Source organism: Hyperoodon ampullatus, assembly GCF_949752795.1.
Source record: "Hyperoodon ampullatus genome assembly, chromosome: X".
Lineage (NCBI taxonomy): Eukaryota > Metazoa > Chordata > Mammalia > Artiodactyla > Ziphiidae > Hyperoodon > Hyperoodon ampullatus.
The window spans coordinates 115,410,254-115,422,333 of record NC_136913.1 but is presented as its reverse complement, the minus strand read 5'-3'; the positions used below and the strand labels follow the sequence as shown (position 1 = coordinate 115,422,333).

Below are 12,080 nucleotides of genomic sequence, written 5' to 3'. Positions count from 1 at the left end.
TATTGTCAGGAGAATTTCACAGAGCTTATACTGCTCTGAGCACCCTGTGATTCTGATCTGCAACTATTAGCCAGAGTCTATATGGAAAGGGGCCATCTCTAGGGTAATAGCATTGTAAATTACAATCAATGCACTCAGTTACACTCAGAAACCAAAAGATATGTAGTGCTCCAGTGTGCCTTGTAATCAGCACCTTTGAGAATGTGGGTAACAGCATCTGAACAAAAAATGGAAGCTGAACGTGTTAGAAAAATGGATGGTGGAATTAAATCATCCTTCTGAGAGGAACAGCACCTTATATGGCAGGCAAATTTTTTTTCTATCATTTTATTGATTTAAAAAAAACCCTAAATTGTGACCTTGTAGCCAAGAATGTCTTTTTAAATCATTTATTGCTCTAATCAGCCTGGCAGAGCCTTTCTGTCATGCTGATAAGGAAATTAAACTTTCCTCATACTGGGTTTACTTGCATCTTATACACAGATGTTTTGTTTTTCTTTCAGAGAACTAATTCAGAAGTTAAAATCTTTCATCAGCTTCTATAGTGCTTTGCCTGGCTACATCTGCAGCCATAGCCCTGTGGCTGAAAACGACACCCTTTGCTGGAATGGACAAGAACTCGTGGAGAGGTAATCTTTTTCTAATGTTAAATATAGCAATATTTGAGGAATACTTATCATATGTTCATCTCAATGTTATGTCTTCTCTCCATTTCATGAGAAAAATTCTAGAAAAAAACATACACATGAACATCTCTGACATGGCGGATGCCATCTATAACTTATAGCCCTCATAGAACTTACAAACTTTGAAGCACATGGAGAACTATGGATTCAGGAACATTTTACAAATTGTAAAGCATAAAACAAGTCCTGTTTTTGGGGGGGGAGGTGTCTTTGGCTTCTTCCATCTTCTCATTATGTGGGCCCTTATTGATTGATTGATTGATTTGAAGAAATCATATTTGTACTAATAGCTGTTATTTATTGAGAGTTAACTACATGTTAAGCACCATGCTAAGTGCTTATATGTATTAACTCTTTTTATCCTTACATCAGTCCTATGAAATAGCATTATCTCCCCCACCCTGTGCCCCGTGTTCTAGATGAAGATAGAGGAAAGAAGAAAGGGGAGGGAAGGAGGAGTACCATTTCACAGTATTTTTACTGAAATGTTTAATCATTTGAGTGTTTCTTAGTATAATCTGTGCTAACATTCGTCATCTACGAAGAATTTGCTTATCGCTGGAAAGGAAATAATATATATTCATTTCTTCAGCAAATATTTACTGAGCATTTTCTAAGTGCCAGTCGTGTCGAAGTGAAAAGAACAGGCAAATTTTCCTGTCCTCAGTGAGCTTTCATTCTAGTGGGCTAATGGTATTCCTAACCTCCATTGCTTTGCATGTGTAAGGAATAGCTTACAATTAAAGAATTAAATCGGGAGGGTAGAATGCTTAGGAAACCATATGGAGTTGATGAACATGCTTTCAAAAATGTCTGTGCAAGGGGTAGCATGTTGTAGAGGAGAATACAGAAGAGACCTGGATGCAAGTTCTGAATCTTTCACTGACCAGTTGTTTAACCAAGGGCAAGTGACTTAATCCCTCCGAGCCTTACTTTCCCCATCTAAAAGCCGAGATGGTTGGATTAGAGCACCTCTAGCTCTGGCAGTCTGTGTGTTTCATTTCCTTATGGATTTATACATTCATCCATACCTTCAACATTTATGTTTGAGATACTATGTGTTAGGCACCAAGGTAGCAGTTAGGGATATGAGGGTGAACAAGATAGGCAAGTTAGGGTTTCCCTGGTGGTGCAGTGGTTGGGAGTACGCCTGCCGATGCTTGGGACATGGGTTCGTGCCCCGGTCTGGGAAGATCCCACATGCCGTGGAGGGGCTGGGCCCATGAGCCATGGCTGCTGAGCCTGCGCGTCCGGAGCCTGTGCTCCGCAACGGGAGAGGCCACAACAGTGAGAGGCCTGCGTACCGCAAAAAAAAAAAATAATAATAATAATAATTTTAAAAAGATAGGCAAGTTACTTGCTTTCAGGAGCTTACATTCTAGTGGAACCCAATATCCGGACACAGGATAATTAATCATTAATTAATCATGGAATTAATTAATGTAATGTCACGGACAGAGGAAGGCTTTGGAGCCAGGTGAACTTGGATTTGCACCTCAGTTCTGTTACTGACTACGTGTGGCCTGGGGTGAGTCACTTCACCTAGAAAGTCTCACAGTCCTCTTCTGTAAGGAAGGGGCATCTCACAGGGTTGTTGTACCTAGTAGGTGAGGTAAAGCCCCTAGCAGACTGGCAGATACTGGAAGCTCAGTTCGTGTTACTTCTCTTCTTTCTCCCTCCCCCCCCCACCCCTCCTCTTCCCAATGCAAAGTAGAACACATGCCTGAAAACAGCTTGTTTCTCAACTAAGCTTTGTACTGACCTGGAACAATGAGAATGAGGTGCTAATGAGACTGAGGTTGCATGCCACCCTGGAGATAGACTTCTCTGTAGCAAATGTGAATCAGGCTGGAGGGATTAATGGCCCCATGCAGCCCACTCTAGAGAAATGGTGTATCTTTATCACCCTAAAATCTCTGTCAGGTACTGAATAGAATCATGGAAATGTACCTAACTGTTACCACATATTCATTTAAATTGTCAAAGAAGAGCAGTTGGTATTTGGCTTTATAAAAAGCAGACGCCTTAGAACAGGTATAAAGGATATAATATTTAAAAAGGAGAATGCCCACAGGTCAGATATGTGGTTCTTGCATAAACTTGATGAGAGGCCATCCCAATGGCTTACCCACTGGTATATTAAGATGGTGAAAAGTGAACAATCCCTGAACACTAATTTGTTTTAAGCAGCATATCTTGTAACCATGGAAATTTTGGTTTATATTTCTTTACTAAAGTAATCATTCATTTATTTACTCATTTAACAAATATTTGAGTACCTCCTGTGAATCAAGCACTAATATGTTTCCTCATTGTTGTGATTGTTTAGAGCAAATGTTGTAACCCCACTGGATATGTCTTCCGATATATCAGATGATCCAGTTTTAGTTAATTCAAAAGAATTTCTTGTCAGGCAGGCCTATGTTTTTTTTATTTTTTATTTTTTTTTTTGGCTGTACTGGGTCTTCACTGCTGCGCGTGGGCTTTCTCTAGTTGCGGTGAGCGGGGGCTACTCTTTGTTGCAGTGCGCGGGCTTCTCATTGCCATGGCTTCTCTTATTGCAGAGCACGGGCTCTAGGCGCATGGGCTTCAGTAGTTGTGGCACGTGGGCTCAGTAGTTGTGGCACGTGGGCTCAGTAGTTGTGGCACGCAGGCTCTAGGGTGCAGGCTCAGTAGTTATGGCGCACGGGCTTAGTTGCTCCGCAGCACGTGGGATCTTCCTGGACCAGGGATGAAACCCATGTCCCCTGCATTGGCAGGTGGATTCTTAACCACTGCGCCACCAGGGAAGTCCCGAATTAGTGGGATTTTTAAAAATTGAATTTTACTCATATAAACTGCTTCATGTTCAGTATACTTTCATGAAGGATGTTGTCCTGGAACCAAGAAAGTCCTTTTCTATCAAATGGAAGAATCCAAAGCCTGCTAACTTTGAATGAGTCCAAAAGCTAACTAAATGCACTTCTGCACCGTTAAAATAACTCTGTTAAACGTCTTTGTTTAATTTGCTAGCTTTTGATATCTTAAGATATTGAAAATGATAAAATAAAATAAATATTATAGTATGGAGGAAAGCCATTATTCCAAACTCTTACTTGTACTTCTGAAAAAACAATTTTTTCGGAACAACTTTTATTGTTGATATATACTCTGCAGGAATAAAAGAAGGAAGGAAGACAAAGAAGGTGGGAGGAAGGAAGGAAATCAAACGTGTTGGTAGACAGAATAAGGATAATGTAATCCAGGAAGTGACCCTTCCATGGTTGGCAACCTCGGGTTATAATTAACCGGTACTTTAATCACTGACCTAACGCAACGATGGGACTAGGGAATAGTGTCGAACTAGATTTTTACCAAATTACTCAAGAATATATATTTAATAATATGAAGTTCTGTAGCCTGAGGACACGTGTGCCCTCTGTTTGCACCATTTATTAAGATTAGCTTTGCGCTGCATGTCTCATCTATAGTTAAATCCTCTTTCCAGTGCTTTTCATTTAATTTCTCATTTAATTTAGTCTTAAGTAACAGTTGCCAATTCATATTGTCAAGTGGCTTGTGACTTTGTTGCCTTTATAGGTTGGATTTGTGTTCCTTTGAAAATATTTTACTTTTAGTCAAGAAAAGTTATGAAAATCAAGGATCTTGAAAGAGAACAAGACTTGTCAGTGGAGACACCTGATTAAAAAGAAAATATTGACGTTGAAGAAAATATTGATCATTATCCATGTCAGCTGGGTTGTCATAGCTGTTTATACCCTCCTACTATGGACGTACAGATCTTTCAACTTTTAAAGAGTCAAACAAGTCATTGTCTCTCTAAATAAGGTCATATTTCACATCCTTTCAATTTTTATCTCTTATGAATAAAATCAGTTGAACTATGCAGGAAAAGAAAGTTTTCACAGATCTAGTCTCAGGGAGTACCACATAAGCATCATTTGTCCATCTCACCTCCCCCTCCCTCCACCACCTCCTCATCTTGGCTGGAGATAAATATTGGCTTCCAGGATTTCACAGAGAAATCTTCAAATTAGCAAGCTTGGCTTGTGTGAGGTATACTCCATTATGAGAGTCACCATGTATCATACAGGCAAAGATCTCCTACCATTGCCAAAGGCAGAAAATTCTCCTTCTTTTGCCTTTGTAGAACTACAGTGAATTTCAATTACAGAATCTTTGAGACCAAGAGAAAAATAAAGGAGCCCATAGAAGTAAGCTAACACTGGGCTTAACAGCTAAATGTAGGGTTTGCCTGTATGAAGAGTGAACAAATTAGCAAATACATTCTCAAACACCTTTTTAGAACTGTTAGGCCAAATATCTGGATAATTGGCTGAAATTTTCACCCTTCTTCTGGATGGTTTGATACTATGTAAGTTCTGTTTTATTGTTTAATCAAGTTTATTTTAAAATAGCATAAGAGAGAAACTGAACCTATACATGTTCAAAAACCTTAGTTAGAAAAAAATACTGGTTTTTTTTTCTACATTTAACATCTGATAATGCAGGTTCCTTCAACAAAGATTGAGCACTTACTATGTACTAGGCCCTGTGGGGCATCCAGTGATAGGCAGAATGCAGTGCCTGCCCCTGCTGAGGAGTTTACAACTTAAGGAGAAGAATGAGAGGAAAAAAGTCAACCAGCCTCCTTCCTCAGCAGTCCAGGGAGAACTCCCCTCAGAGCCGTCACAGCAGAGGCTCCTACCCATTTGTATTGGGTGTGCATGCTAGTGTGTGTGTGTGTGTGTGTGTGTTTTATTAAGGTGAAATTCATATAATATAAAATTAACCATTTTAAGGTATACAATACAGTGGCATTTAGTACATTCACTATGTTGTACAATCATCACCTCTGTCTTGTTCCAAGACTCCGTCATCACCCCAGAAGAAACCTTATACCCATTAGTGATCTCTTCCCATCTCCCCTTCCTCCAGCCCCTGGCAACTAACCAATTCTGGATATTTCATATAAATGGAACCATTCACTTAGCATAATGTTTTTAAGGTTCATCCAAATTGTAGCATGTATCAGCACTTCTTTTCTTCTTGTGGCCAAATAATATTTCATTGCATGGGTTTAGCACATTTTCTTTATCCAGTCATCAGTTTTCCACCCATTTTTATATTAACCCTGAGCAACTACTGCTCTAATCAGGCTTTTCCCACCATTTCTGAATCAGCTTGGTTCACCCTTAACCTTGAGGACAGGACAGCCTTCAGGTCTCCCATCCCCATCATACTTGACCACCACCTAAATGCTAGCCTCTCCTCCACCTGGCCTCATCTCTATATTCCTTTGCATGTTTTCTCCCCTGAGTCTTTTTTCTCTCAGCGCTGCATGTATAGTTAGCTGGTCTCTCCTGCAGTCCGCATACCTCCTACAGGAGTTTATACTTCCCTAGTGACTTTGAGGTTTATCAGTTCCACATATACAACTACTAATACTTTGTGGCACGATGCCTCAGTTCCCTCTGTATCCAGTCCTAGCTGGTTTTTTTGCTCCTCTGCCATTTTGCTGTGCTCGATGGGCCTGGATCAAGATGTCAGCCCCAGAATATTGCTGTTATCTTCTGGCTGATAGATCTGCGTGGCCACTTTTGTTCATTATGGATCAGTATCCATTTTGTATTTTCTCAGCATGACTCTGGGACTGTCAGTGGAGTACATGGGGCACCTGGCATTAGAGAATAAACTCCCTGAGATCCGCAGGGGCACATTGCAGTGAAGGTGTGTCCTCTCCCTCCTACGCAATCTTACCTTCCATTTCACCTGAGAAATGATATACGCACACACTCACTGCAAATTCTCCCTTATTTCCACTGATCAGACAAGTCTTCCAATGTTTATAGCACCTCTCCAGGATTTCTCTGCTTAATTGGAAAGGCAGAAGCAGGAGTATACAAAGCAATTATTTTAATTCTCAAGGAGTTTTGTTCTTGTCTCTAAACCTTCTGGATGCTTCAGAAAAATAGCGTAACGAGACTGTTTTTCTTCTGCTGAGTTGGAGGGATAGACTGTGTCATATCAACAAGTGGGAATGAATGAGAGAACCATTAACACCCAATTCCTGACATGTACAAAATAATGTTTTCTTAAATGAGATGAACAAAACGGCTGGGTTTTGCCCTATAATGTAGGAAAGGTGAGGGGAAATAGTGGATTCTGTTTTTATAATGCAGTTATTTTAAGAACACTGTTTTGAGGACTTGAGGTGGGGAGGGACCAATTTCTAGCACTAGCAAGGTTTTCACTGGTTTAAAGAGCAAAATGGAATGACCTTCAGGATCTTCAATCTGGTTATGAAGGAATTAATTGAAGAAAAGACCACTGTGTGGAGTGTATACATATTCAGACACACCTATGCACTTGCACAGCTCATTCCAATCACATCAGCACAGGCCAGTGATATGCAGCAATCGCTATATATAGCTCCCATGGTGTCATGCTAAAATAGGTTATTATTTATTATTTGAGTTTTGTTTGTTAGTTTAGGTTTACGTTGTAGCTTTTCTCCAAAAGGCTCAAGGCAGTGTACATAGAACTCTGAATATGGGATAGCCAATGAAAACACCAATGGGGAGGCAAATATAAAATAAAAAACAGAGCCAAGAGGAAGTGGGCACAGGAAAGGAAGTAAACAGCGGATCATGGAAATAATATTGAATGGTATTGAGTCAGGTCCTAAAGTCATTTACTTCTGAACTTGTTTAGGCACAAGTCAGACTGAACTCCTGCTGTAGCCAAGGCTTATAGCTCTTCTTAGCAGCCCCTGTTGTGATGGTCGGAGGGTTAGAAACTGTGGTGCAGCCTTCAATACCCCAGCTCTTCTCATTGCTAGTTCTGTCCTGCAGGAAGCTCTGCTTATGAAAGGCTGGCAGGAGAGAGAGAGGGACAAATACGGCTTTGGTATATATATATTTTTTTTTTTTGACTGGGAAAGTAACTTTATTTTGTTTGGAGCACTGTCTGCCTCCAAAGCTCTTGGTCCCCTTAAGACATTTTTGGATTTCATTTCATTCAGTTTTCCTGGAAGCAGAAACATGACACTTCACTTTTTTCTGATTTGAGTGTATGTCCTAGAATGAAAATACTGAGGTATAGCTAGTATGGCAGCTTATATATTCTAACTTGCTTTAGGTAAGTCAAGATTTTTCATGGAAAAGTTTTGAAGGAAAAATAGATTACATAGAAAATGACTTAACTTGGTGTAGCATGAAATATTTGTGTCAGCTAGAGATTTTTTTATAATCTGGTAAGGTAAGACAGATAAATTTGGGGTGCACCCCCATGTAATAATTCCTCTAAGGGCTTAGACTGACATATTTTCCGTTATAGATTTATGTCAAAAGTTGTCTTTAGTGACAGCTATTTTTCAGAACCTACTCTATGGCAATACAGTGACATTTATCCCTTAAGATTATAGTGTCACATACAGCAGCTCTACCTGCAGAATTGAGTGAGAAAAACCCAGCTTATCCTACTGACTGACAGCATAATATGGTCTGCCACGTTCAGGATGGGCTGTACTTGTCACCTGTCAGGTCTGAAGTAGCAGGAGGAGACATCCTTGTGGCTCAGCAGTGATGTCTGTAGCCACCTGTTGAAGGCTGGATGGCTTATTCTTGAAGCAGATCATGTTCTCTTAGTTCTTATGCCAGCCCCACCGTGCTCAGTTGGATCATCTCATTATACGGAGAGCATTTGGGGCCCCCAAGGCAGGTCCCAGCATATCCGTACCGTCAACAAATCAATATCACCACACAGCTTCCTCTTTGAAATGTGATTCTGAAGGTGGAGTAAGACCTGTCTCCTCTCACTATCACTGCTCTGTGCACCAGAGCTCTTCTATTTTTGCTGGGAAGGTTTAGGAGACGGGTCCATGAAGGACTATAATGGCTTTTAGGAAATTATTTATTTAACACATCAGGGCTTTTATGTCCTTGAAGTATTTCTCCTTCCGACTAGGCACTTTGGTAGGTCACAAACTGATTTCACTGAGGCTGCCAGTCTTCAAAATATCTTTCGACATCTTCTTTAGGAAAAGCCTTGAGGGCATATGGCCATTCCCGCAGTCTGCAAGTTGTTGGTGTTCGGCCCATTGATCATCAGTGGTACAATTATAGGGAGAAGACCCTGAGAGGTTAGGATGCATGAACCAGGTGATGGGTGCATTACCAGGAAGAGTAAGCACACTCATTAGAACGATACAGATGGAGATTTTCATCCTGGTTTACACATTGACTCTGTGCTTCTGGCAAGTCATTTAGCATCATGTTCTGTTACCTTGTTTGTAAGATGGGCATAATGGTACCTATTGTGCAGGATTGTTGTGAAGCTGTGTGCTGGCCCGTAGGCACTGAATAAATGATAGCTGTTGACGTTATCACGTTATTAGAGTGTGGCTGAGCAGGACAGGTAAAGGTCCAGAGCAAGGGTGAAGAGCTGTAGGCCATTCTTCCTGTAAAGGTAAACTGGATTCGGGGTAAATATCTCTACGTCTTCTGGAACCAAACTGTTGAATGGGGAGGCTGCTCAAGAAGGGTCATACCATTTGGGATTCATTTGGGGTCAGAGGATAATAAGGGGACTCTTTATTTCTTGTGACACTTAAACTGGCTTTACGTGGGCTTTCCAGAGAGGCATTCCAGAAATGTTTTAAGTAATGTCAGAGTCGTCGATGGGACCCAACATGGTTTTGGCTGTATACATTCTGGTTGATATTTATTTACGAATTTGAAATCTGCCATTGCTTTTTATTCACCCCTCGGAGAGCATGTAAGGGAGGTGACGAATTGATTGAAACAAGGCTGCTGGAAGGCACAAGTGCCCTGGCCTTTTCCTGGTGAAGTAGACAGTCAGTCCTTGAGTGATAGCAGTGTCACTTCATCAGAACACCTTTGACTGACACAAATGGGACACACCTGAAACATTTTCATCCAGGTACTCTGACCCAGAAGTGTTATTTCTGGTAGTCAGTCGCTGAGTATCAAGAAAATGGACTCTTGCGACTCCGAGTTTGAAGGACAGGGAGAGGCCTGTTAGGGAAGCCTCTTTCTTGGGAGCCTCTTGCCGACGGCTCTGCTCTTACACCCCTCTGACTGCCTTGTTGTTGGGACTTTTGTGGTTGTGGTTTTCATTTTTCTCCCCTGCAGGCTGCAGGAAACGGTCGGCAGGTGCCACTGGCCCCAGTTCTTCCCCCAGGGTAAGCTTTTGGGGACTCCATTGAAAGGAACTCAGCTCTCCAGTCTTTTTGCCCTTTCTTCCTATACTTAAGCAAATACAAAATATTGCTTGAGTTTCTCTGATGATTTTTACTGATAAAGCCAAGCAGTTGGGAGTTAACAAAAAGCACACAGTGGCAAATTGCGAAGTTACATGGCAGTGGTAAAAAGCCATGGGGTAGAGTGTTTCAGCTCACAACTTTGGGGTCAGCAAGCCTGGGTTTGGATTTCTGCTCCAGTATGTATTAGCTCTTTGTCTTCTCTGAGCCCGTTTCCACATCTGCACAATGGAGTTAATAATCTCTACTTTTAAAGGATTGTTGAGAGAATTCAGAAAGACTGTGAAATACAGAGTATAGTGCCTGGAACACAGTCGGCCCTCAAGAAAGGGGAGCTATTACTGCTGTTATTCGATAAAATAAGCCTATAAAAATGGTCCTTCCAGTTCTTTACTGGAAGAGAGTTGGAGCCTGACTTGAGCTCCCTTCAGTGATCCATTTCTTAATCCTTCAGGGAAACAGCTTTACGTGCTCCCTCTCATTTGTATCTTTTTTCTTCTCCCTTCTGCAAAAACATTAAAATCCTCATCCCTGGCCCTACTTGGCACAAATGGTGGGCATTTGGGTCCACTGGTGACCAAGGGAGAGTTATTTGAATCTATGGGTATGTACTGGACTGGACTTCCTACCTTCAATATCTTGTTTTATAGCAAAGGCAGTTTCGACATTTCCTCCTAGAACTTCTTAACAGTGATTGACTCAGGTAATCTTCCTATTTTACTTACAATAGAAACCAGGAAGGGTCTAGTCGTCCAATGCTCTGAAGTCCTTTCTGTCACCCTTGGATTAACCTTTGTGGAAAAGGAGAGAGGTCATTAAAATCGGTCATGATTTCCCAATTTCTCAAGCCAATGAATTTTACTTTTTTACGTGAGTTTGGCTTTGATCCTTGGATTTGTCACCTCTGTAAGGAAGTTTCATTTCCCTGTGAAGGAAAATGTATTTTCATTTGTAGCTCCGGTGTCACAGGAGCTTCCTACTTTTTGCCTCCAAATATTTTAGTGATCCACGTGTCAGATGGATCTTAAACCACCCTAGGGGCTTCCGTGGTGGCGCAGTGGTTGAGAGTCTGCCTGCCGATGCAAGGGGACACAGGCTTGTGCCCTGGTCCGGGAGGATCCCACTTGGGCCCGTGAGCCATGGCCGCTGAGCCCGCGCGACGGGAGCCTGTGCTTCACAATGGGAGAGGCCACAACAGTGAGAGGCCCACGTACAGCAAAAAAACAAAACAAAACAAAACAAAAACACCCTAGTTTGAGCCATTCATTGGCCCGTTTTGTCCCCTTTCTCACTTCTGGGCGCAGCTTCAGGCCTGGAGCTGGGATGAGTCCCCGTTTCATGAGAGCCAGAGTGATCTGGCCTCACCCGAGGTCAGGGTACACCAGCCTTGAGTTGGAGGGATGTGTAGGGGGTTATGCTGCACAAGAACTCAGCCTGAAAAGCTAATGACCAGGACCATCCTAGAAGGGGCCAGAAAAAGGTACTGTGCTGGCTCACCTTCCCTTATCCTTGACTCAGTGGCACCTCTTCTGAGGAGCCTGAATCCTCCTGCCCCATATGCCCTAGTCTGGGTTAAGACCCTCAGCACATAGGTGTCCCTCTGGCACACCTCCGGTTACATGTCTTCTCTAATCTTCCACTAGAAGACAAGTACTGTGTCTTCTAGCTGTATATCCTCATTGCTTAGTTGTACCTTCCATAGAGTAGACTCTCCATACATTTTTATTGAATTCAATAAATGAACCAACAAACATACTTGTTGGTAACGAACCAAAGTACCAGATCTAGCTTCCCCATGGTATGTCTGTGTGCCTTTGGACAGGTTTACTTAAACCCTCTGTTTTGTTTTCTCCTTTATGAAATGGTGAAATTAATGACTCCCCTGGCAACCTCATAGGGTGTTGTGAGCCTCCAATAAGCAAACATGTATGAAATAGCTTTGAAAATTGTGAGGCTCCCTCCATTTACTAGGTGTTAATGTAGAAAAGTAGATCAGATACGGAGGGAAGTTCTACCACGAATAAATGGAACTATATGTTGGCTAATTAACACAGCATTACTGGCTGTCTTTATAAACACAGGGTTTTTAGCAGCTTCCCGAGTATCTCTCT

The 12,080-nt window shown here is 41.8% G+C and overlaps 1 protein-coding gene across 3 annotated transcripts in view; it reads left to right on the top strand.

Annotated features, from left to right (window-relative positions):
- Window positions 1-12,080, top strand: part of GPC3 (glypican 3) — a gene marked incomplete at its 5' end in the record, with an annotated part of 437,280 nt that overhangs the window by 286,868 nt on the left and 138,332 nt on the right. For all 3 annotated transcript variants that reach the window (XM_079727248.1, XM_079727247.1, XM_079727246.1), the window contains one exon: window positions 504-629. In XM_079727248.1, the coding sequence (XP_079583374.1) occupies window positions 504-629 (126 nt within the window). The remainder of the gene's footprint in view (window positions 1-503; window positions 630-12,080) is intronic.